This window comes from Myotis nattereri (assembly GCF_964212035.1).
Source record: "Myotis nattereri genome assembly, chromosome: 5".
NCBI classification, from domain to species: Eukaryota; Metazoa; Chordata; class Mammalia; order Chiroptera; family Vespertilionidae; genus Myotis; species Myotis nattereri.
In genome coordinates, this window is record NC_138080.1 from 43,778,622 (window position 1) to 43,806,567 (window position 27,946).

The following is a 27,946-nucleotide window of genomic DNA, read 5'->3' on the forward strand; positions in this document are numbered from 1 at the left end:
CTCCCTTCCTCTCTGTAAAAAAATCAATAAAAATATATTAAAAAAAACCCAGACATTATATGTTAAACATTATAATTGAGCCATATTAAAAAATTCATTTTTTTATATTCAGGAAAAGGAAAAAAGAAGCAGAATTGTTTCTTGTTTCCTTAAAATGTTCTGGAAATTTTAGATAAGATTCAATTAGATAAGAACATTTTGTTTGTTTTATTATGAATTTTAATTCAGTACTCTTCAGTTGATCTATAGCCTTTTGTCTTTCTTTTATAAGGATGAGATAAGAGTAACATAAAATAGGCAATCCAAGATTATTTGCAAATCTGCAGAGCTGTGGAAAGCGTGTGTGTATGTGTGTGTGTGTGTGTGTGTGTGTGTACACATGTGTACGTACACACACAAAAACACATACATACATACTTAAGAGTTATCCTTTCAAAACTGATCTTTTCTAATCAAATTGAACACTGGGTGAATATCATGTTTTATTATTTAGGTACACATATTATTCAGTCTCTTGCTTAATATAAAATAAACTGGGTGAATTTCAGCCATACATTTTTCTATTTTTTTATTGATATATGTTAACAGTTTTTAAAATATCAAGTCAGTTCCATGAATACTTTTACAAGTATTTGTTGTACTTTCACTTCAGTCACTTATATGTGAACTTGATATACCTATGGTACATTTATTTTTATTGGCATCATTCAAAATGATGGAAAAATGGCAAGCTGAGTTTTTAAATGGACTATAGTAAAACCTCAATATAATGGACTAATTCAGGCGATGGACTATCCTTTAAAGGAGCAAATCCGTTATGTAATAAAGCAGGTTTTCCAAACGCCTATGTTAAAAAATTGACAAATTAGTTTACCTGTTTTTACTTATGTTGACACATTTGTGTAATTCAAATTATATATATGTGAAAAGTTCAGTTTCACAGAAAAGTTCTCAGTATGCATTACAGTAATTTTAAATTTATACTGAACAGGTCTAGTAAATACTTGCATTCACCAGTCACCTTGAATAAACAAATGCACAGCTGGGGCATGGCTTAATGCACTTGGGAACATCACTGGGCACTCCTTAAAACAGCTGCAGAAACTCACCCCGTGGGTCAACAGAACCAATTATCACATACACTGTGGTGTGACCATGTGCTAATCATTCTCCAAACATTGTTTACAAGCAGTAACTCTTGGATTTAAATATGTACACTATAGTTGCAGATATATAATATTTATGTCCACGAAATTATTGGTGTTTTTTCCAGCATATGGCCTATTCGCTAAATTTTGTTTAAATTAATAATGAATTAATAACAAAAAATAACCTTTAATTTAATTATAAGCAAATCTTGGTGAAAAGCATTTTAAACATAACACAGTGTTGCCCTGGCTGGTTTATTCCAGTGGTTAGAGCTTTGGCCCTTGGACCTAAGGGTCTTGGGTTTGATGCTCAGTCAAGGGCATGAACCTGGGTTGCAGGTTCAATCCCCACCTGGTCAGGTGCTTGCTGGAGGCAGCCAATAGATGTGTCTCTAATATTGACAAGAAAAATTTGTATTAACTCTAATAATAAGAAGCTTAAGTTTGTATTTTAAGTCTTTTTTTCTTTTTAATTGAACTTATTGGGGTGACATCTATATTAATAAAAGCATAATATGCTGATTAGACCAGACAGCCAAACAACCTTCTGGATGTCATTCTGGGCATTCTTCTGGACGAAGCTGCAGTGGTGGGGGCTGAGACAGAAGCAGTAAGGGGCGATCAGGCAGGCAGGCAGGCGAGTAGTTAGGGGCGATCAGGCAGGCAGGCAGGCAAGTGGTTAGGGGCAATGAGCAGGCAAGCAGAGTGGTTAGGGGTGATCAGCAGGCAGGCCAGCGGTTAGGAGCCAGCAGTCCCGAATTGTGAAAGGGATGTCTGACTGCCAGTTTAGGCCCAACAAACCGGCATTCGGGGTCCCCAATTGCAAGAGGGTACAGGCTGGGCTGAAGGACCCACCCCCTACCCGCCCCCCCCATGAACAAATTTTTTGCACCAGGCCTCTAGTTGGTTAATAAAACCATACAGGTTTCAAGTGCACCACTATATAATACATCATCTACATATTGCATTACATGCTCACCACCCAAAGTCAAGTATCTTTCAACCATCATTTATTTCCCCCTTTTCCCTTTCACCTCCCTCCTCCTCCCTTTCTCTCTGGCAATCACCATACTATTGCCTATGTCTGTGTCTGTTTTTTTCTTTTTTTCTTAATTCCTTCATCTTTTTCACTCAGCCACCCCAAACCCCTTTCCCTCGGAAAGCTGTCAGTCTGTTTTATATGAGTCAGTTTCTATTTTGCTTGTAGTTTATTTTGTTCAGTGGATTCCACATATAAGTGAAATTATATGGTGTTTGTCTTTCTCTGACTAGCTTATTTCACTCAGCATAATATTCTCCAGGTCCACCCATGTTGTCACAAAGGTAAGATTTTACTTCTTTTTTATGGCTGAGTACTATTTCACTGTGTAAATGTACCACAGCTTTTTTTTTTTTTTTTTTTTTTTTTTTTTTATTCCCCCACTGATCTACCAATAGGCACTTGGGCTACTTCCAAATTGTGGCTATTGTAAATAATACTGCAATTAACATTTTGTGTTTTATTTTTGTTTTATTACTGTTTTGAGTTCATTGTTTGTAATTGGTTATTCAGATTTTCTGATTCTTCCTGATTCAGTTTTGGAAGATTGGTTGTTTTTAGGAATTTATCCATTTTTATCCTAGTTTTCCAATCTGTTGGCATGTAGTTGTTCATAATATTTTCTTAACAATCCTTTGTATTTCTTTGCTGTCAGTTGTTACTTCCCCTCTTTAATTTCTGACTTTCTTTACTTGGGTCCTTTTTTTCCTTGTTGAGTTTGGTTAAAAATGTGTCAATCTTATTTATCTTTTCAAAGAATGAACACTAGGTTTTATTGAATTTTTGTATGGCTTTTTTAGACTTGATGATGTTTCTGTTCTGATCTTATTTCCTTTCTTCTACTCAGTTTGAGCTTTGTTTGTTGTTGTTTTTCAAGTTCCTTTAGGTGTGAAATAGATTTTTTATTTGTGATTTTTCTTGTTTCTTAAAATAGGCCTGTAATGCTGTGACTTTCCCTCTTGGGACTGCTGTCATTATGCTCCATAGATTTTGGGTGGTTGTGTTCTCATTTACATTTGAGTATGGCTTCTACCTGCAACTGACTTGGAATCCTTTTAGTGTCTGCTTTTATTTTATTTTAAAATAATTTATTTTGTTGGATACTTATTCTGCAATGGTGGGGGAAAATAAAACTGATTCTTCACCACAAATAGGTTTTGAAACACTGCTACACAAAATAGGTATACACAGTGAGGTTTACAGAATCTTAAACTTAAAGAAATAAGTGACATTTGAAATGCCTTTTCTTGAGATTCTTGACAATGGAAAATGAAATATTGTGGTGTAAAACTAGTAAAATAATTTTTAACACCCTCTTGTGGTGGCACACCTCTAAGATGGAACCCCATTGATCCCCACATCTTGGTATGAATGCTTTTGTGCTTAATTTTTGTCTAACAAATAAAAAGTGCAATAGTTATTGAATGTTAATCTGAAATCATCTTAAGAAAGACCATATTCTGTCTTAGACATCCTCTCTCACGCTCTGTTGAAGGCCTCATACTAAGGGAAACCATGGTGTGAGCTGGCCTGTGGAGAGGGCATGTGGCAAGAACCTAGGACTGAGCCAGTGGGGGACTGAAATCCTCAGTCCAAAATTTAGGAAGGACAAAACCTTTGTCCGCGCTTCCCCCCCCCCCCGCCCCAATATATGAAAGTTTGGAAGATGATCCTCCCCTGGTGAAACTTTCAGATGAGAATACAGCCTGGTTGGCACCTTGATTGGGAGACTGTGGCAGCAGAATTTAGCTTGGCCAGATTTTTGACCTTTAGAAAATGTAATGTAAAGGTTTGTGGTTCCAAGCCAGCAATTTTCAACCAGTATGCCTCAAGAATTTTTAAAACATGCAATACCTGACTATTTAGTCAGGGGCACTGACCTCTTTTCCTTTAGATGGTGAAATAAATGAAAAATGACAACAGTCAACACAGCAATAGCGATTTGTTATTAATGCTCTGTCTTGACTTATAAATATATAGGCCATATAATAGTGTTACATCTTATTGGTTATGCTGCATAATAACGTTACATCTGATTGCTTAATTCTTGTTACCAGAAAACCTTATATACAAGTAAGACACCTGCTTTTTTAAAAAGTCACTATGGAGCAGAAAGGGTAGGTAATTTTTTTTTCTTTGGTAAATTAATAAAAATTATCCTCGTTTTTTTATCAGTTAAGCAAAAAATATAAAATATTTTTGGTTTGCTGCATAATTTTAGTAATAATTAGCGTATGTGTGCCATGAGATGAAAAAAGTTGAAAATCATTATTCTGTTTGTTTATTTTTTCTTTCTTTTCTTTTCTTTTTTTTCTCTGAAAATCGCTATTCTAAGACACTAAATTTTGGTACAACTTATTATAGAGCCGGGACTAACTATGCCCTTCCTAAAAACTGATGGGTGGTATGTGTCTCATTTATTACCAGGACACAGAGAATCCAGTGATTCCTGGGGACTGTTTATTAGCACTGTCCTCAATATAATCCTTTACTACTCATCATAACTCTCATTTCCGGCTGTTTGGTATACTGGGATATTAAAAAAAACCTATTGTGTTGATGTTTTTGGTGGTATTATCATTTCAGTGTTTCAAGAAATCTGAAATCTAAAACTTAAATAAGAGATAAACTACAAGATACATACAGTACGCCAAATTTTTTAATTGAGGAAAGGATCATTCTTTGAGAAAGTCTCCCATCTTTGTAATGCTGAAGATTAAGGAGAAGATACTAGTCACAAAGCCAAGTTTCCAGGGCAAGAATAAATCATACTTTAGTGTAGTGGTTCTCAACCTCCTGGCCCTTTAAATACAGTTCCTCATGTTGTGACCCAACCATAAAATTATTTTCGTTGCTACTTCATAACTGTAATGTTGCTACTGTTATGAATCGTAATGTAAATATCTGATATGCAGGATGGCCTTAGGCGACCCCTGTGAAAGGGTCGTTCGACCGCCAAAGGGGTCGCGACCCACAGGTTGAGAACCGCTGCTTCAGTGTAAAGATTTTTACAAACCAGTGAACTATGACTATAACACTATTACTATAGGTAATGGCAACTGTGCATGAGAATCTCAATTTACACATGATGAAATAAAATGATAAGAACCATGAAAACAAACTGAAAATTCTCTTAAAAAAAAAAATTAAAGATGCAATGGGAGCAAACTAGCTTTCAATTTGTATCTAAAAATACCTATGTTCAAAAAGATGTTATTCACGGGTATTAATCATCATAAAGTACCCAGTTGGAAGTAATTGGAATTCACTTATAAAATTTTTCCCTACTATCTATTCAACATAGAATCTGCAAAGGCTTACTTTTACTGCTGGAGAAAAAAACAAACAGAAATATATTATTGATTAAATAATGAAATAACTAACACACCTTGTTTTTATGGTTGGACATTCTAAAAAAGATAAACATTATTTGACTTGCATTTATGATGTTTAATTTTCTCTACTTTATACAGATATTTAGTTCATATTTTAAGTAGTACAATGTTTTCACTGACTATATGCTAATGACTATCAGAGTGATAATATCTATTTTATATATATGAATATGCAAATTTCTAAAATTTACATTTGATATGATACACATTCTTATATTTAAACTAGGGGCCCGGTGCACGAAATTCGTGCACTGGGTGTGTGTGTGGGGGGGAGTGTCCCTCAGCCCAGCCTGCCCCCTCTCACATACTGGGAGCCCTCAGGCGTTGACCCCCATCACCCTCTGATCATCTGATCGGCCCCTTGCCCAGGCCTGACGCCTCCGCCAGAGGTGTCAGGCTTGGACAGGGGACCCCCATCTCCCCCCGATCACTGGCTCTGGCCCCCGCCCAGGCCTGTCGCCTCTGGCCCAGGAATCATGCCTGGGCAGGGGACCCCCATCTCCCTCTGATCGCTTGCTCCACCCCCCTCCCAAGCCTGACGCCTCTGACCCAGGCTTCAGGCCTGGGCAAGGGGACCATCATATCCCCCCAATCCCCAGCTCCGCCCCCCACCCAGGCCTGATGCCTCGGCCAGAGGAGTTGACCCTCATCACCCTCCAATCACCAATCACCGGATCGGCCCCTTGACCAGGCCTGAGGCCTCCGGCAGAGGTGTCAGGCCTGGTTAGGGGACCCCCAGCTCCCCGCAGTTGCAGGCTCCGCCCCTGCCCAGGCCTGACACCTCTGGCCTAGGCGTCCGGCCCAGGCAGCGGGGACCTGCAGTGGCAGCGGGGGGCACCACGATTGTGGGCTTTGCTTTGGGCCCAGGCAAGGGACCCCTAGCTCCTGGGACTGCCAGCTTCCACTGTGCCCAGCTCCCATCGCTGGCTCCACCCCTACTTCCTGCTATCACTGGCCAGGGCGGCAAAGGCGCCTGATTCTCCGATCATGGCTGGGGGGCAGGGCAAAGGCAGCCCCAGGGCCGCCTTTGCCCTGCCCCCCAGCTCTTAGCTCCCCCCTGGGTTTCTGATCACTGTCAGTGGCAGGGGGCTTCTTCCTGCTTTCCCTTTCGCCTCCCTGCATTGTGCCTACATATGCAAATTAGCCGCCATCTTGTTGGCAGTTAACTGCCAATCTTAGTTGGCAGTTAACTGCCAATCTTAGTTGGCAGTTAATTTGCATATAGCCCTGATTAGCCAATGAAAAAGGTATCGCCGTACGCCAATTACCATTTTTCTCTTTTATTAGTGTAGATTATATTCAATATCTAGTTTTATAGAGTTCTTAAAAGTTATGAGTTATGAAAACTAAGAAAATGTCATAAATACCAAAATAATATGAAATAAATATGGGAATATTCATACATACTGGATTTTGCTCCAAAACTAAACAATAAAGTTTTTGATTTATTAATCTGGAAAGTGTTCTAGGATTAGAAATACTTTTATAGCATCTAGAGGTTCCTTACCTTAACTTATTCTTTGGTTTTCATTTTAAATTGAGGATAATGATGTCATACTTAATGCACATTTGAGCATGGAACAGACTGTCTAATCTCAAAGGTAAGGCAGGGTGAGTGGGAAGAGATTAGCCAAAGAATTTATTTGCATATATGCGTATAACATGGATATAGACAGTAGTGTGGTGAAGATCTGGGGTTGGGTGCAGGTGCAGGCTAGAAGGGGTCAATGGGGAAAAAGGGGACGTCTGTAATATTTTTAACAATAAAGATAACTTAAACTTTTTTGTGTGATATATCATAAAGATGTTTAGAATCACATTCTTCCTTGGTTCCAGATTATTCATTTTGATTTCCTGTGGTGAAAATAAAATAGGCTCATCTGTAGCTTTATATCCAGGCTAGATGATAGATTTATGGTCAGAAAGGGGACATGAAATATTTGGAAAATTTAGAAGCCTTGAGATTATGGGAATGAATCACATAGATTCAGAACATTAAACATCTAAAATACTTTTTCCTCCTTCTAAAGAGATTTGCTTTTCTGTGTGGAAATAGAGATGTTTTCCATTAAGTGTTGTTTTCTTATTATTTCATAACCGTGTTTTATGGGTGTAGTATAGTTTAGGATCGTAGTATAAAACCAGCTTTGAAGGCCATTGTGCTTTGTAGGCCGTATGGACTCAGTCATAACTACTCTACTCTGCTGTGATGAGTGCCATAGACAATATGTAAAAGGATGGGTGTGACTGTGTTCTAACAAAACTTAATTTACAGAAATAGGTGGTGGGCCTGGCCCATGGGACATGGATGCTGACCTGTGGTATAGTGTAATGTTTAAGCATGCAGGCTCTGAGTCACGCTTCTGGGGTTCAAATCCCACCTCTGCTTCTAACTAGCTGTATAATTTTAACAGATTACTTAATCTCTGCTTCATTTTCCTCATTTGTGAAATTCGAATGATATTGGAAGTACTCACTCTTACAGATGCATAAAGAATTTAGCACAATTCCTTGTATAGAACAGGTGAGCAGTAACTTCAAGACACTTCCTCCCCAGCCCCAATTTCTTTAGGTGTGTTAGTGCTCTTATAGTTACAATGAAGATTCCCAATATTTAAAAGTCCTTATTTTATTCATTAAAGCAACGTGTTTTTGGATCTTTTCCAGATGTGAATGAATTTTAAGTTTTGTATATCACTGTAAAAGTAACCAGTACCCACCCATATATATCCAGAAGGATTTGTACCTCAATTTGCAGAGTTTTTCATAGACAGTTGAGGAATATCCCAATGACATTGTCCTTTTCGCATAATTTATTTTATTTATGTGTTTAATCTGTGGTGAATCAGGGAGCATGAAATGTCCTCTAAAAAATAAAAGGCTCACCAAAGTGTTATAAATGCATTCTTTCAGGGTCCTAGGACATCACATGGAAAAATGTGTGGTACTTTGGTAATGACCGTGACACTTGGGGACCTGAAACAGATAGTTCATCTTATATAGGTAATTTCTTTATAGTCATGTGATGCTTACTTACTCTATCTTGTGATCAAATCACATATTAAGTATTTTAACACAGGGGAATCGCCTCTTCATGAAATTTGCTGACTTAAAAATTATACTAGTCATTCTTCCCATAATAGGATGAGATGTATAAATGAGACTGTCATAACATGCAACACATTAAAACACACACACACACACACACACACACACACGTTTCCATTGCTATCTTTTAGCTCATAGAATTAGCAAAACCTGAGGTATTGAAACATAACAAGTAATAAGAGTTAATTTTAGAGAAATTCGAAGGTTTTGCATGAGAAAGTTTAGACTCACAGTAGTTCTCAACCTTCCTGATGCCGCAACCTCATGTTCCTCATGTTGTGGTGACCCCCAATTTAATTGTTACAAATTGAACATAATTAAAGCATAGTGATTAATCACAAAAACAATATGTAATTATATATGTGTTTTCCGATGGTCTTAAGCGACCCCTGTGAAAGTGTCATTTTGACCCCCAAAGGGGTTGTGACCCACAGGTTGAGAACTGCTGGTTTAGAGGATAATCACAAAATACAGAAATCCTGCAAAACTTATTCTTATGTTCACATACAAAATTAATAGTTTTTGTCAATGAGTAGAGCAACAGTTTGTTATACTTATTCTGGAGATGTGAATGAGAAAATATAATTGTTGTAGAAAGGTTAAAAATCAGGGATCTTTATGCCTTTTGTATTTCCCCTAAATATAAACATTTTGTTGATTGTCTTATTTCTTAGAAATAAATAGGGGCTTTGACTGTGGGACCTTTGGTCCAATATCTCCTTCCTTGAAGAGATATAGGGGCCAACATACTCTGTCTACTTTCTTAATGTGTTTGTGACTATGTCCTATTAGGGTGAAATCTGAAGCCATATACCCTTTTGTCTTTTACTGGCTTGTGGGGGAAAAAGTATTAGTGGTAGGGTGGTTATTTTGGCAGCAAGACTTATCCAAATAGAGGCCAGTAGGTCCAGGTTGGGAAGTCAGGTGAGTAGGTTTAGATGCAGGATATTTTACGGGGATTAGGGGTTAATTGAAAAGTCTTGGAAGAGAAACAAAGTCAGTGGATAAAGAGGAGAATCCCAGAAAAGAATGAATAGAGCATAGATTGATATGTATATACAGGGCCAAGATACTGATGACTCCTCAGGATTTGTCCTGAGAGTTCTCTGCAAGGTCAAGTAGCTGTGTTCTAAGGCTAAAGCCATTGTTCAGCATCAGACACCCAGAAGGATTCATGTTGTAAAGATTTATTTAATGGATCAAAGCTTAAATCCTGCAAACAAAGGGCAGTTTGGAGGCTCAGTATCTATGTATACAAAGACATGCTGTTAGGAAAGACATACTAAACAGGATTTGGAGATTTATAACTGACTAATTGTATGCCTTGGGCCCTTTCCAGTTATTAATTGCTGTGTAACAAGCCACCTTAAAACTTAGGGACTTAAAACCAGTTTATTATTATCTCTCATGGACCTATGCTCTGACTAGGCTCAGTTCTATAGTTATCACTTTGGATCTCTAATAAGTGATTGCAGTAGAATGGATGCTGGGTTTCAAGTCATTTGGAAGTTCAGAAAGGCTCTCTCATATGCTGGTAATGAGTGTGGATGCAATTTTGGATATAGACCAGTGGCTTCTCCATGTGACCTGGGCTTCTCTCATAGTGGCTGAATGAATGAAAAGCTTTTTGTAAATTAGCCCTGCAAATTCTTGAAATCTACTCTGCTACATGCTATTGGTCAAGCAAGTCTAGAAAGCCACACTGTTTCCAAAGGGAGGAGGATGAGACTTCATCTATTGTGAGTGGTCGGATGGGTGTTACAGTAAGGGAAGCAGCTGATGAAGGCCGCCTGTGGAGATTATCTATCTACTCCCATAGGACAGGAGCTTCAGATTCTTCATCTCTAAAGTTGGGGAAGACTAGATACTATCTCAAAGCCCTTGGAACATTAACTTTCTGGTTTCTATATCCTATGTGAGCATGCTTACAAAGTTGCCTTCCCTGTGAAGACTTCCCATGTAGAACATTACAGATTTATTTGCTTGCTTTCTTTATTCCCATCATACTTTGTACAGGTTTGTCTTCAAGTAGCCTATTATGGAGTGCTTCTGGCCTTCACAGTAGATTCTGAGCTCCTTAAAGTCACAGGCTATGTTTCACTTAATTTACTTTTTCTGAGCATCTATTGAATGCACAATAAATGCTCATTGGAATAATTGGGAGCAGGGGGGACAAAGTCACAAATCTCTGATATTTCATTGGGAAGTGAATGGGTCATACTTTATGTGCATTTGGCTTCAAAATCCAGAGGCCACAATGAGATACCAACAAGCTGTTTTACCACTGCCTGTTCCATACCATATCTTAACAATCTTCCTTCTAGCATATACCAAGTATTTTATTAAAAATTTTTATTTTTGTATGGTGCCAATTTAAGAAAGATATTATGACAATCACTAGAATGTTTTCCTGGTTATAATAATGATAGGTGCCAATTTTTATGTGCTTATTGTGAACTAGAAACTATACCAATACATTACATATATTGTCTTCTAACTTAATCTTTACACAGCTTAAAGGCATTATTATTAATCTCAATTTCTATAAAAAAAAAAAACTTAAGAGCAGTTGAAATAGAGTAAGTGGAAGATAGAGGGTTTAACTGTATCAGAAACCTTACTCTTGGCCTTGATATCCTGATATATCTTCATTTTTGTTTTTTAAATGTCTAACTCATCCATTGAAATTGTCTTTTGAAAATTTTTACCAGAGTAAACCCATTCTTAAATTCTTGTAATTATTAATTCTGGAATTTTCTTAAATTTTAATCATAATTTATTCAAAATGTGAGACATTATATGAATAACATCACTTATAAAACATTACTGCTTTTGGAGGAATCCATTATTGGTAAACTATTAAAAATTACATTTTAAATAGTGTATCACTAGTGAAAGAAAATGTATAAGTACTTAATATAGTAAAATATGGTTATAAAATATGGTTATAAAATATGGTATAAATGCCTTAGAGTAAAAAAGTACTATCAAGTGTTACTGTCAATTAAAACAAACAAACAAATAAAAACTAGGAGAAATTGCTTTCTTGCTTAGTATAGTGTGAAGCCAATGTCATGGCTTTATAGAATTCATTGCGCTGTAATGATAAAGTGTCTACGTATATAGTTGGCGATACCCTAGTTGAATTTATTTATTTAGTCTCTGACTACACTTTCTAGTTTTCCATAGTCATTTACAAGAAATGTCTGCAAATTTGTAAAGAAGTCTTATGAACCTCATACCATGTGTATTTTCTTGTTTACATAGCTATAATTGGTTAAAATATATCTGACTTATCATATGACTAAAATGTTACTTAAATGTTATCTAAATGTCATAAACAAGAACTAATTTACTATATACCTATAATATACCCATATATTTAAATATATATTTCAACATATGTGTGTGAATATATATATTCAATGTCTGTGTATTCCAAATGGTTGACTACATACAAAGGTCCTGTATGAAATCTGAAATATTCTACTATCAGACTTCAGATAGGGAAGAGAAGTACTATGAAAATATTATCACCTGGTCAATTTTGGTAGATTAGCCATAAAATTTTATACCACACCTAGAATGGGACTGTCATATCTTTAGTATATTCGTATGCAGTATTAGAAATACCAACCATTGATAATCATCAGCTTAACACCCAATTTATTTCTGCTATGTGTCTCCAAAAGTATACTCTTCTGTGTCTAATTTTATACTTGTGGAATACTTTTTCTTTAGCTTAAAATGCTTTGTAGTAGTTGTGCAATATAAATTACAGAATGCTTATGGGAATGTAGGACAAAAGTGTGTCCAGGATACATCAATAGTGTCTCTATTGATTTTTCTTTTAAAGTGTCATCCTTAGCTAGCAATATCTTTTCAAATATATTGCCTGTACAGCTCTTCATGGACACTGGAACAGAATGGCTTAACAATGGTTAACATTAATGCCTGAGCGTCACCCTTTTTATGTTTACCTCTAGGGGTTGAGTTGTTCTTGGGCATCAAGACTCCTTTTCCCAATTGATTATTTATCAAAATCTATGAGGATGCTTAATTAATCCCTGACATAGTTTTCCAAACCTTGTTATTCCTTCGGGCAATGGGAGGATATATCAGTACAGATGTAGCAGTGAATGAATGAGTTCAACAGTTGAACTTTTGATATAAACGTGTCCTTCCAATCTATTCTATCTGGTCAAATCCTGGTTATAATCAGTTATTGTCACAGGAAATTAGTTTCTTATTCTGGGTATGGTTTTTATTCCCAGGGACCACCTTCCTAAACTTATATTCTATGTTTATAAGAGAATAAATACTTAGACATTTATGTATGAGTTGTTTGTTATAGCAAAATATTATAAACAATACAAAAGCATAGATATATGAAGGGCTAACTAAATGATGGTAATAGCTACACAAAATATATTAGGCATTACATATTTTGAAAAAAACATTAATACAATTGTAAAGTGCTCTTAATAAATGTTACACAAAAAAACTGTATATAGAGTTGAATGTGCAATATTATTTCAATATATTAAAACATCTGTGAAGAAAATCTTTGTTGTTAGTAGCCCATTGTTGTAGAATATTTTGATTCATTTGTCTGGTATTTCCCAATAACTCTGATCAGTAGTCCTCAAAAAGGTGATGTTTTTCCCTCTGAGGAGACATTGGCAATACTTGGTGACATTTTTATTTGTCACACCTTTGGGGAGGTTGCTACTGGTTTCTCCTGGCTAGGGGCTAGGGATGCTGCTAAACAGCCTGCAATGAACAGGACAGTCACTCCCCCAATACACCAAATATCTGGCCCAAATATAGTTAATGCCCAAGGTTGAGAAACTGCTCTATGTTAAATATACATTTGATTTAAAATTAGGAAAAATCGAGCATTAAAACCACAATGAAAAAGTTTAAGTAACAGGATACACAAATCAAATTTTGTTATTTAAATTATTTTTTTAAAAATGAACAAATATTTTGTTAAGCATAAGAAATTGGCAAAGGCATAATATTGCCTTTGTAATATTGCCGCTGTGATTCACTGGTGTAAGCTTTTGGACAAGAGTGACAGGAATTCAACTTTGCCTGTTGGAACACTCGGGCTTAGTTTCAGTCATGGGAACCTGCACTTCTCCAAATGGGGGCATTTCTTGCAGTTGTTTTTTAAATCCCTTATTGGCTTATTTTGGATCTAAATTAAAGCCTGAGAACAACCAATATTCACACAAAGCTTCTGAGGCAAAAGATTTGCGCTTGAATGAACACTGACGTGAACACACTTTTATTTTGCATCTTGGCAAACTTCCTAAGATTTAATGAGATGAAACCATCTTCACACACACACACACACACACACGCGCGCGCGCGCACGCACACGCACACGCACACGCACACACACACACAGTCTAGTGATACGAGAACACAAAGAAAAATAACTAAAAATAGCTGATAGGCTACCTATTTTGCTTTTTTATACTGTATCAGATCCCCACAGTGGCCAGACCTTTGAGATTGCCCTTGACATAGCCAGAAGAACCTGGCTCATGTTTATATTATGATTATAGATTTTTATATAACTGTGGTCCCAGACTAACCCAATGTGATTATGTTATTCTGAAGGAAGTTAAATTAAAAGTGATTGAGGATGGATTTTACCATAACATTATATGTACATACACTTAATTTCTGCTAATCTGTAAAGATCTTGATTATGTCAAACACTATGTGTTGTGTCAGATGTGTTGCTTTCATGTTATCAGTGTTATTAGTGTCTGTTCCACACCTATTCCCCCTTCTAGATCTGTCTTATTTACATGGATGGTGTCACTATTGCAATACTTACCCACATCTCCTTGGATGATGCCCCTGGTAGCTGTACCACTTCAGAATAGTCTGAGGTGATTATAGAAACACTTGCCTTGTTGCATTCAATGCTGCACTCATAAATGTAGGCTTTAAAAATGCTCATTACATCTAACATTTGGCATTTGGGAGGGCAGTTTGAACATCAACTTGCACAAATGTTATGAGGAGTCTCTGGCTTTTTCTAAGAAAACTAAAGGACCTTGTCAGCAGTGATAAGAATGTGTCTGATGGTGCTGTGGCCCAAAGGTATTGAGGGAGATGAACCTGGCCCTTGTGATGAGCAAGTATGCTTTAGCTTCTCCTTTATGCCAGATGTTGTGCTGCTAGTTTATATTTTGTATAACAAATACCCCAGCGACCTTACCAGATAGGTAGGTATTGTTTTCCAGCTTTATTCACAGGATTCTGAGGCTTAGGTCATCAGCTTTTCTAAAGTTGTGCAGCTAGTAAACAGTAAAGCCAGCCTTACAATACCAGTTTTCCTGTCTCGACACTCATCGCTCATGTGCCCATTGTCCAGCTTGTAGTTATATTTCAGGAAAGCTCCAATCCCTCCTTCTGCAGGAAATGAATAAATAGTCATCATCCCCGAACAGTGAGATGTAATCAAAAGAAGCAGATATTTGAAATGAGTGTGTCATGATCCCCGGCTAAACTTTAGAGTCTTTGAGTGGAATCTTTGAATTTAAAATCTCAGTTGTCCAAGAATTCTATTATGCTAAAACGATTTTTAAAAAGAGATTTTAAAAAGAGACTGAACAGTGTTTATTTAATTACCCAGTGGTTTTATGCTCCTTTAATTTAATCCTGGATAAATTTGTAGAATAGAACCTATCATTGTGGATTGCCCCTCTCTTTTTTTATAAGAACATTTTTATTATATTATTATATTATATTATATTATATTATATTATTATATTATATTATATTATAAAATTATATTTGACGGTATTACTGATGTCCCCCATTTCCTTCCCTTTGCCTCCTTTCACCTGCCCTTGGCATTCAGTGCAATATTGTCTATGTCCATTGGCTATCTATGCATATAAGGTCTTTGGTTAATCCCTTCATTTGAAGTTGGTGAGGTGGGAATGCAGAAGGCGGTAAATGATTAGTCACAATAAAGAACATGTTTTGTAGCAATTGATAATTTTTGATTAAATAAAATTGAGAAATGTATTTATTTCCAGAATTAAAATATGCCACATTTTCCTCACTGTTCATTGGAACATGTTAGCAAAGAGCTTAGGAAGGAGACTCAAAGACTCTCTCCTTGGCCTTTCTGCATTTCCTGTGTTCTGTGTTTCCAATGGATTGCCTTGGTGTGTCCAAGAGTATTGAGCTAGGAGATGTTTCATCAAGGAGCTTCACAATGTGCCTTTTCTTATTCTGGGGAAAACAGCTTATTCATTGAAGCAGTAAAATCTGTTCTACTTAATATAAAAGGGGATATGTATGAGGTATGCATGTGTGCAAGACTTCTAGAGTGTAAAAACCATTAATAAAGTAAAGCTAGTCAGTTTGTCTTTACTCTTTGTAAATTTTTTTCACTATACTTTACCCCACATCTGTGCTGTATGGTTATATGTACACACTGTATAGTAAGTATATAGTAATGATTTTTCCATATAAAAGATTTAAAATTTAGGCAAGATTGAATTGGGTGTGCATTTTTAAAGCTTCCAATCGCATTTTGATGAACTTTTTAGATAATCTATATATATATAAAAAGCCAGCAACCAGAATAACCGGTTGCTATGACACCCACTGAGGCCAGCGAACCAGCCCGATTGTGGGTGGGACTGGGGGCCAACCTACTGCAGCCCCTCCCTGCAGCCAGCCCGCTCCCGATCCCCCCTACCCCAATAGGGGGCGGGGTAAGCCAGCCAACCTCCTGCAGTCCCTCCTCCCGGTCGGCCCCACCCCTTATGGTCCCCCACCACCCCAACTGGCCCATGGCCCCTCCCCCCAGCCAGCTCTGCCCCAAGTTGCCCCCCCCCCCCACACTTCAATCAGAGGCAAGGCCGGCCAGCCAACTTCCCGCGGCCCTTCCCCCTCGCTGGCCACACCCTGATCGCCCCCTCACACAACATTTGGGGGCAGGACCAACCAGCCAAGATCCACAGGCCCCAACCCCATTCAGGGGCGGGGCTGACTGGCCCACCAAACACAACCCCTCCTCCCAGCCGGCCCCACCCCTTATGGGCCCCCACCATCCCAATTGGCCCATGGCCCCTCCCCCCAGCCAGCTCCATCCCCAGTGGGCCCCCACACACCAATCTGGGGTGGGGCCCGCTGGCCAATTGCCCATGGACCCCCTCCCCCCAGCCAGCCCTGCCCTGATTGGGCCCTGATCAGGGTGGGCTGGCCAGCCAACCTCCCACCATCTCCTCCCAACAGTCCTGGCCCTGATTGGGGCTGGGCCGGCCAGACCCCACCTGTGCACGAATTTGTGCACTGGGCCTCTAGTCAATTAATAAGTGACTGATTTACATCAAGTATATTTATACTTTATAGTCTAGTGGAAAATCACTTCATATTTTTCCTGCTATATTAATGGTTCCATTTAATATTATAAAGTTGTGTAATTGGACACTGCCAAGATACTTTTATAGCTTATTAGGTCAGGGCAATTATCTGCATCTTATATTGCATGTTGAATTGCAATTTTAAAAGTACTGCATTATGATATTTAAGTGAAGTGGCAAACCAAAATAGTTCAATTATGAGAGTAACCACAGATTTGCAATGAAAAATTAGCACATTTATTGAAAGATATTTCTATAACATGTAAATAATGTGTTCCATTTTGATAACTTTGTTTTTCTCTTGTTCTTTTTATTTTTTTATTTTTTTATAATTTGCTGCTTGCCATTACAGGAAGTGGAGGTTTGTATTCAGCTTCTGTATTTTCTATTTTATTTTAGATTTTATATGACTCTTTACATTATATTAACTCATATCCACTCAATTCACATTATTTTTCCCTTAGGATGATTATTTCCGCACTTGGAGTCCTGGAAAGGCCTTTGATCAGGGTAAGAATCTAATTATTTTAAGATAAAAATCTTTACATGTCTATAATCACTGTTTTGAACATGATATTAACTGTCTGGTTAGATTTTAAAATACTGAATAGGAGAGCTTAGATGAATGAAAAAAATCTTCAATAATGGCTTTCATTTCAGAATAATGTAGTTAAAATATATTTATTAGGTAACACGATTATGTCAAGATGACTCTTATTACTAGATGCAGATCTTAGGTTACAATTTAGGCTTCTGAGCTATACCATGCCCACTTTTTGTGATACAAGTCACTTCATCCAATTTTCGAATATAGTCAATCACTAGGAAATAGACATATTTGTGTAAAAATTCAAAATAAATGGCTTTGGTGTCTGTTTCTCAGTAAATAAAACAGTTTTATTTAAAACAGAGCTGACTGGTAATTAGACTCAGCTGGGGTCTTAGATAGGCCCAAATGGAAAAGTCTTACATATAATTGGGGTTTCCCGGACCTCTGTACACACAGTGTGTAGCTCTGGTTTGCTTACTTGAGAAGTGAAAGCATGGCATTATGCATGGGGAAGGAAGTACTTCTTTCTACCTGTGCAATGAGACTGAAAACTCAGGGCAACGATTATTATATAAATTATTAAACAGATTTGTTTACTGAATTGTACAATGTTAGAACCAGATACTTTCCTTTTTAAAGTTTGAAACAAAAGGAATTTCTACTTTATATAGCCTAAAGTAAACTTATAAAAGATGTTACTCCATAAAATAGTATCACTTAAAAATAGAAATAATTTTTAAGAAGGAGCCATAATATGTTATTAAAGGAAGCTTAGGTTATGCCTGGGAACTTTTTATTATATATTTGGAATGAATGCTTCAACAGCCAATCTTTCTAAGAGGGAACCAACCTGGGTGGACCTAGACAGGGACGGTTGTCCACATTGATGTTAACCTGCAATCGGAAAAAGTCACTCATATCCAAGCCCCTCTTTAATATTAGTTTATTTCGTCTGTACTTCATGTGGCCACTATGTTTGTGGAGTATGCATTTAAAATTTCCAAAAAAAATTATTTTGATTTGGTTACTAATAAGTCAAGTGAAATGAACCAAAAGACAAGCAATGAAAAAATAATGACATGCAGATGGAGATATATTTGCAAGCTTTCTTGGGAAATGAATTTTTATGATAGAATTAGAAACCTTGAAAAATTAGAGTTATGTATGAAATGGATATTAACACTTAAATTTGCCATACGTGGTGCATCCAATTACAATAAAGATGGTGTGTGTGTGTGTGTGTGTGTGTGTGTGTGTGTGTGTGTGGTGATGTGTTGAACAATGATTTATCTCTCACTAAAAAAGTAAAAAAAAAATAAATAAATAAAGATTGCTATAGAGAAGCTTCCAAACCCTTATGTACCTTAAAACAGATTTATTTTAATTTTCAAAGAGGTTTTCAGCCTACTAACTTGTCAAAAAACATCGTATTTATGAGGCAAAGTGAAAGATCACGTCATGATAATAGCCGACATTTATTAAGAGTGTCATGTATTGAGTTACTATTCTAAATATTCAATATATTAGTTCATTTGATCTTCAAAGTAACACTGTCAGATGATGTGGAAGGTGAGGCACTGAAGGAGGTTAAAGCTTCTGCCCGGGGTCATATTCCTACAATGTGATGGTCTGGATTTGGGTCCAGGCAGTCTGACCCCTGAACCCCATTTCCTAATTACTATGTGGTACTGTTCCTCATATGATAGCTTTGAAATAAAATAATGACATACTAACAGAATTTTAAACATTAAGCTTTAAAAATAAATATTTACTTGAGTGAACTTTAGAAATAGAGCTGGATGCTTTGTGTCTATGTTTTAGACAATATTTTGTAGACTATCAGACCCTGGGTTTTGATTAATGGAACATGTATTGTTGGTAAACATACATAGGAAAGTATCTATACCAATAATAGCCTAGGTGGTGTCACGCCCTCACACATCACGCCCTAATGTCCTCACAAGATGGCCGTCACATGATGGCTATATGCACAGTGAATGCAGGGCCTGGAAGCCACTCCGTGTGGTGCGGCCGGGGTTTCCAGCATCTCCACAGTCTTGTGTGGAGGTGGCAGGTCCCAGAGGAGGAGGTGGGCCACAGAAGGGGAGGACAGTTGTGGGCGATTAGGCCAGCAAGGGAGGGAAGTTGGGAATGATCAGGCAGGCAGGGGAGGGCAGTTGGGGGCGATCAGGCCCCAGCAAGGGAGGGCAATTGGAGTCAATCAGGCCGGCAGGGGAGCAGTTAGGGGGCAATCAGGCTGGCAGGCAGAAGTGGTTAGGGGCAATCAGGCAGACAGGCAAGTGATTAGGAGCCAACGGTCCCAGGTTGTGAGAGGGATGTCAGAGTGCCGGTTTAGGCCCCATCCAGGGATTGGGCCTAATCCGGCAGTCAGACATCCCCCTAGGGATGCAGGGTGACCTGAGGGACACCCCCTGTGCACAAATTTTGTGCAACGTGCCTCTAGTTATATAGAAAAAGTTAGTTTGAGATACATATATTTGTTTTCTGTTTGTTTTTGGCTTTGAGTAAGATTAACTAATCCATTGGTAGACCATACTGAGGAGTAGGAAAAACATCCTTTTCCCATCCAATTCTGAATAAGATAGAGTGCATTATTTGAATAGCATAGACATGAGGTGTTGACTTCTAATGTTTGTTGTTTTTCCTGATGATATACTCTTTTGTTAAGTATTATTTTCAAAACATCATTGAGCTGTTGAACATAAAATAGAAGACTTTTTATGAATGTTTATAATTTTTAATACACTCTTTTTCATTCGTTTATGAACAGCATAGCACATGAATATAAGTTGGTTTTTTACACTTTCTTTTTTGGAAATTTGTATATTTCCTGAAAAGAGTGAGAAAAATGTAGCTTAGTATTACATTTTTTTTAAAGTATCAACTATTGTTTTTGATTATCTAAAGTTTTACATATATCTCCTTTTTTCCCAATTGACCCCTGCCCCCCAGCCATTCCCACCCCTAAGGGCAAGCCCCCACTGTCCCAGTGTCTGTGTCCATTGGTTATGCTAATATGCCTGCATACAAGTCCTTTGGTTGATCTCTAACCCTTCCACCTCCCCTGCCATTTATCTCTGGATCTATTTTTGTTCATCAGTTTATGTTGATCATTATATCCCACATATGAGTGAGATCTAGCATTATAGTTTTTATGCTTATATTTATGCCATTTTTTAAACCATATTCATTCTAACATCATACTTCCACCTCCATAGAATGCTTCACAAAATATGCAGGAATTAAAGTAACATTAATGAGCATGTAAATTAATATTTCATAATATAAATGGCATCATTTTCCAGCCTGTAATTCCTCAGCACATAGGTATATGTATAAACATAAACACACATACATACACAAATAAACTTATACATATTTACACTCTACAAATACATTTGCACCTGTAAATTTGCTTCTAGGTAAAATTAACTAATTGTTCATACATATCTTATCTACCATTTGGTTTAACTGTCACAGATTTTCCACCTCACATAACTTTTTTTGCATTAATCAGAACATTTCCACTTGGCTTGTTTACCAAAAAAAAAAATAATAATAATAAATAAAGACTTTTGGTAAAATATAATGGCTTCAAATGAATTTAAGTAAAACTATTTTGGTGATGGTAGATCTGCATTAAAATAAAAGAAAGCATTCCTTTGTGTTAAATAAATTGCTTTGGTTATCTCCACTAGAAATTTCTGTGCCATTACTTCTCTTCATTAGTGTGGCTAATCATGAGTTGACACAATAGAAATGGACTGAAAAATAGTTTTAATGAGGACATGCATCTTTTTGAATACAGCATAAACATCCTATGCTTATGATGACAAAGGACAGAAGAGATGCATGGATAAACTAAAGTAGTAGCATGATAAATATTTTAATAAATGCTTTGGATAGATATGCTGTAGCTTTAAAACTTTTATTTTTTCCTTTGTAGCAGTACTTAGTGTCCAACAGAAACCACTCCACCTGTTAAACAATATCTCTGCTGCAAAGCTTCTCTCACTGTTGGGGATAGATAATGACACGGACAGTCACTATCGCCGTGGCAACAGTGCCCGGGAACTATCAGAGGAACATCGCACATGGCAGGCTGTCTCTGGAGCAGCCATGCCTCAGCTTCCTCCCGGGTTTGCTTTTTCTGCAAGTCTGGTGTGCCCTCAGGTTTAATTTTTTTTTTTTTTTTTTACTTCTTTTCTCTGCTTCCTTAACTCTACATTGTTTTTAGGTCACATATTAATTTAGGTGTGTAAGTGATAAATTACTGGAATTTTTAGCAGTATTTCCTGACAGTTGTTTAGAGTCTCTACTTATACTGAAGTGCTTTATCTACAAGGATCACCTTTTATTCAAAAGATGTTGTTTTTTGTTTTTGTGTTGTTTTTGTTTGTTTTTTTTCCTCTAGGATTTGATATGTAGGTGCCCTGAAGTGAGAGTTAAGAGCAAAATGCGCTTTCTATAATTCCCTAATTTTACTCTCCAAGCCAGTTTGGAGTATCTGCATTTGGTATCTACCATGGCAATGAATTATAATCAATAGACTAATAATAGAGAAAGGGAATTTAAATAGATCCAGAAATTTCAGGACAGATTGATGTGTTTCACCCGCTTGTGCAGATTTCTGAGGATATGGAATTAGGGTAAAAATGTGTAGCTGTGACTTAGATCAGCAGTTTTTTTTTGTTTTTTTTTTTATGATGTTTTATTGATTTCAGAGAGAGGAAGGGAGAGGGAGAGAGAGAAACATCAGTGATGAGAAAGAGTCATTGATCAGCTGCCCCCTGCATGCCCCACACTGGGGATTGAGCCTGCAACTCATGAGATGTGCCCTGACTAGGAATCAAATCTTGACCTCCTGGTTCATGGGCCAATACTTAACCACTTAGCCACACCGTTCAGGCACAGCTGTTTCTATTAAGACCAGAGCTCTCTGGAAACAGCAGCTAATTTGGTTATATTTAATTCAACCAAAAATCCCGAAAGTGAAATTCAAACTGCTCAAAATCCAGTTAGGAAAGATAGACTGTGAATAGCTGATCTTGTATCTAGATGAGCAAGAATTGGAGGGAGGTGAAAAAGAAAGACTGCTCTCTGAAAGGCCAGTCTTATGCTTAGCCATATATGTACCTACTGTTTCTTTCTTTTCAGGATCAGTTCTCAGAGTTTTTATCTAATTCGCCCAATTCTTCCTATCCATTTGCAAAACTTGTCACATATACCAACAGTCACAGCTTGAGATGCCCCGTTGCATAAATCCCTGGCTGCTAAAGGAGAGGTGCTGATATGTCTTCTGTAGCTTTTATTCCCTTCAATTAACAGAGCTGCTATATTATTATGGCTGTATTTATTTCTGAATTTTAAAAAGACTAGCATTTGATAAATGCACCCCCAACTATCTTTTCCTTTTTAAAATGCATTTCAAAACTTCTCATTTATTTATTTATTGTTGAATCTTTATCGTTGAAAGTATTGCATATGTCCCTTTTTCTCCCTTTGACCCCTTATAGCCCGCCCCCATCCCCGCTCTAGGCCTCCACCACCCTATTGTCTGTGCCCATGGGTTTTGCATATATGCATTTAAGGCCTTTGGTTGATCTCTTCCCACCCACCCACCCTCCCCCGCCTTCCCTCTGAGATTCCACAGTCTAAAGCAGTGGTTCTCAACCTTCTAGCCCTTTAAATACAGTACCTCATGTTGTGACCCAACCATAAAATTATTTTCGTTGCTACTTCATAACTGTAATGTTGCTACTGTTATGAATCGTAATGTAAATATCTGATATACAGGATGGTCTTAGGCGACCCCTGTGAAAGGGTCATTCGACCGCCAAAGGGGTCACGACCCACAGGTTGAGGACCGCTGAAGGCACTGTATAAATGGATTACACAATGTAGGTATTGACTCTTCCACAGATGCTTTTAATTTTCACTTGTTTACATATGCTTAGATGGTTTTTATTGATAATAGTCTAAAACAATAGATAGGTCTGATCCAAGCTTCACAATAGAGGCATGGTAGTACCATAATGCTGCTTTGTTTAAAAGCTTCGGTCTTTTTGGCATTTTTCTAGTGGAAAAATTGGTGTTCCACAATTGAAATTCAGTGTGGATAATATGCAAAGATGATTATATGATTATAGTATTTTATAAAAATGCAAATTCTGAACCATTATTTGATCTGAATCAATATTTGATAAACTCAAAATAATTGATTTTGGTTTGTTGTATCATTTTGAAATAATTCCTTGTTAGCTGAGAGCTATGCCAATTTACCTCATACACTTTATATCATTTATTTGGGCAAACTTGGCTTATAGAAGCCTTTGTAAAACTGCAAAGACATATTCAACTTAGAATCCCAAAGTGCATGCTCCTTTGCTCTATGTCAGATTTAGTACATAAGAACTACATCCGGCTTCTGCATGACAATATATTTCAGCCTCCCATCTAATTATGATTTACTTATACAAAAATACTATTCCATTTGTTTCACACCATAATCTTTAATATATCGAAATCAAGAATATTAAAATTGTTTTGTTCTAGGTCAAATACTGCTTTTTTCTCTCCATAGATAATAAAGTTTGTATAAAGGTCTGTGTTTTAAATTTAGAAGATAAAATCTAGATAAATAAAACTTAATTTGGTGTTTATTCCAGTAACCTACATAGGTGTGCAAAAAGTCAAATTATATTTATTTCTCTTTAATGAACTTATATGTTACTGAATTGTCAATCAAATTTATAGAGCAAGGAGTCGATAAAATATAATTCAAAGGTGTTGAGATATTTAAAAAAATAATATTCTTATCTCAATCTTTGTTAGTCTAACATAGTAATAAATACTGTGAAGGTTGAAACATCAGTAGATACAGATAGGAAGCAATATTTTTGGCAGGAATCCTCCACTGGCTAAAGGAGTGATTTTCAGTTATGCCTGAACATGGGATTACAAAGCACTCATTTAAAAATACAGTTGCCTAGGCCTGGTCCCTAAACATTTTGACTTAAGTTAGCTGGGTCACGTGTGTGTGTGTGTGTGTGTGTGTGTGTTTAATAAAAATTGAAATATATATATATATATATTAAACAAAATTTACTATTTTAAGCATTTTTAAGTATATAGTTTAGTGGTATTACATACATTTACATTTTTGTGCAAACATCACCAACATACGTCTCCAGAACTCTTTCATTTCTCAAACTGAAACTATACTCATTAAACAGTAGGACTCCCTCTTCCCTTCTCCCAACCCTTGGCAACCACCATTCTACTTTCTGTCTCTATGAATTGGAATAGTCTACATTTCTCATATAAGTGGAGTTGTACACATTTGTGACTGGCTTCTTTCACTTACCATCATGTGCTCAAGTTTCATCTATGTTGTAAAATGTGTCTGAATTGCTTTCCTATTTTAGGCTGTATAATACTTTATTTATGTATTTACCACATTTTGTGTATCCATTCATCCACTGACGAACCTGCAGGTTGCTTCCACACTTGGTTGTGAAAATGCAGCTGTGAACATTGGAGTACAGATATCTCTTTGAATCTCTTCTTTCTGTTCTTTTGAGTGCACATCTGGAATTAGGAGTTGCTGGATCAAAAACAATTCTGTTTTTTGATGAACCACCATGTTATTCTCCATAGTGGTTGCATCATTTTACAGTCCAGCCAGCAGTGCAGAAAGGTTCCAGTTTCTTTAGAGCCTAGCCAACATTTGTTATTTTGAGCTTTTAAAAAGTAATATCCATCCTGATGGGTGTGAATGTGTTTGAGTTTTAAACTCTACACTTGTTTATTTTATGCCAATATAGTTGAGAATCACCAGGCACAAGCACACAAGCAATGGCTTCTTAAAATAATTCCTTTTAGTCATTCTGTTCTACAGTACTCAGAAGATGTTTGTTAAGATGGTTATTCTTTTGAAGGCAACAAAATGTGTCATGGAATTTTTATTTTATTTTTTTAATATATATTTAATTAATTTCAGAGAGGGAGGGAGAGGTAGAAACATCTGTGATGAGAGAGAATCATTAATCAGCTGCCTCCTGCACACCCCACACTGGGGATCAAAGCCACTGCCCGGGCATGTACCTTGATCGGGAATCGAACTCTGACCTCCAGGTTCATAGCTTGATGTTCAACCAGTGAGCCACACAAGTTGGGCTGTCAGGGAATTTTTAAAAACGTATTCACCTTTTCAGATCCAGTGCCAGAAGTAGGTGCAAAGGGGGTTTCAGAATGGATTGTAGGCATCAACAAAACCTCAAAAGATAAAGTCCTTGTTCCCATTGAACAAGCACTTCCTATGTGTCAGGTATTATATATAAGACAATCATTGTACTAACCTTAAGAATTAAATATATCCTTTAATTTATGAAGGAAACTAAAGTTAAGTGATGTTGATAAAGGTAACAAAGCTAAGTAGGGATTGTAGCTAGGTTTGAAATCTTGCAGTAGTGGATTTTGAAGTCCATTTTCTCTCTTACTATGTGATACTCCTTTAGATTCAACTCATCTATATGCATAGTTTTTATCTCTTTCTCACCTCAGACATACATCTTTTTCATTAAAAAATATTGTAGGAATGATATAGGAATATAGGTTGCAAAAGGGTCAATCATCAGATACACTTGAATTATATTTAGAATTGCTCCAGTACTAAAGAAGGAGATGTTTGTAACTTGCATTCTCATTTTTAGAGTATAGGGATATATATTTTAAACTCACTTATATAATTGTTATATAATATGTGCAAGGGTTATTATTATTCTATCACTTGGGAATAACAGCATATCTGTAAGACAAGAACTGTTTCAAGGATGTATGACAGCTTCTGTGGGCTTTCTTGGAAATTACTTTTTATGGAAATACGCTGACCAGAATTCTCACCCCACTTCCTTATATGCAAAGGAGAAAAAAAATACATGTGTTTCTAGAACATTAGCAGTGAAGCTTAGAGGTCACTTGGTCTGATCACTAATATAATTATGGAACTTTTACCTCTGTAATGTCTCTGACTTCCAACTTTGAATTAGACTCTCTATGTGAATATGCCATTTCATCCTCACATAGCACTTATTATCTGAAAACTACACATTTTTTAAAAAATATTTTTTTATTGATTTCACAGAGGAAGGGAAGAGAGATAGAAACATCAATGATGAAAGAGAATTATTAATCGGGTGCCTCCTGCACAACCCTTACTAGCGATCGAGCCCACAACTGGGCATGTACCCTTGACCAGAATTGAACCCGGGACCCTTCAGTCCACAGGCCAATCAATGTTCTATTCACTGAGCCAAACCAGCTAGGGCAGAAAACTGCTTCTTTAACTATAATTTATTTCATTATTTCCAATTTTTGGCCTTATATACTTATTCTAGAATGAATAAATTTATCCTTCTACATGAAAGTGAATTGAAGAATTAAAAGTATTTTATATGATACTCTTTTTAGAAGCTTTTAATTAGTTTTAAAATGAATGGATGTTTTTGATCAGAATACTCTGATAATGATCAAAGAGCATGGGACGCCCTGGCCACAGTCTCTTCTAGTTCTAACATTTCACAAATGTTTTTCTAGATTAGTAATTTGCTATTTAGCCCTAGATTTCCTTTTCTTTTATTTCTTCACTGCATGTGTCTTGATAGTTCTTTTTTTTTTCATTTTTTATTGGATTTTTTGGGGTGACATTGGTTAACAAAATTATACAGGTTTCAGGTGCACAGTTCTACAACCCATCATCTGTACACTGTATTGTGTGTTCACTGTCCTGAGTCAAGTATTCCCTCACCATTTATCCCCCCCCCTAGTCTGTGCTTTTAGTGTTGCATGAGAAGCTGAAATAAATGATTGGCAGGCAGGATAGTTGGGTGGACATTTATTTGACTGGGCCATGTAATAATGAGTTTAAATCACAGCTATGGTCAGACAGGCAAAATTACCTTATGCAAGTAATTTAACAATACTAGAGTTCTTTTCCCTTTGATAAAATATGAATAAATTTCTAATTGACAGGGTTGTAAAATTAAATAAATGCATGTAAGACCTATACACACAAAATATGTAAAGTGTTTAGTGTTTTTTTCCTTCTCTTACTCTTATATTTCGTCTGAAAAAAATCCACAACTTTAAGTAACTTTTACTACTTTTATTCATAAAAACATTTTTTTTGTTCTGATATAAAATTTTTCCATTCTTTTCAATCTTTTTAAAAAATGTGTTTTTATTGATTTTAGAGAGAGAAGAATGGAGAGGGAGAGGGA

At 36.7% G+C, this 27,946-nt stretch overlaps 1 protein-coding gene across 2 annotated transcripts in view; it reads left to right on the plus strand.

Moving 5' to 3' along the window:
• The window catches only part of SPOCK3 (SPARC (osteonectin), cwcv and kazal like domains proteoglycan 3), a 341,288-nt gene that overhangs the window by 122,513 nt on the left and 190,829 nt on the right, over positions 1-27,946 (plus strand). For both annotated transcript variants that reach the window (XM_081093454.1, XM_081093455.1), the window contains exon 3: positions 17,560-17,605. In XM_081093454.1, coding sequence (XP_080949580.1) covers positions 17,560-17,605 — 46 coding nt within the window. The remainder of the gene's footprint in view (positions 1-17,559; positions 17,606-27,946) is intronic.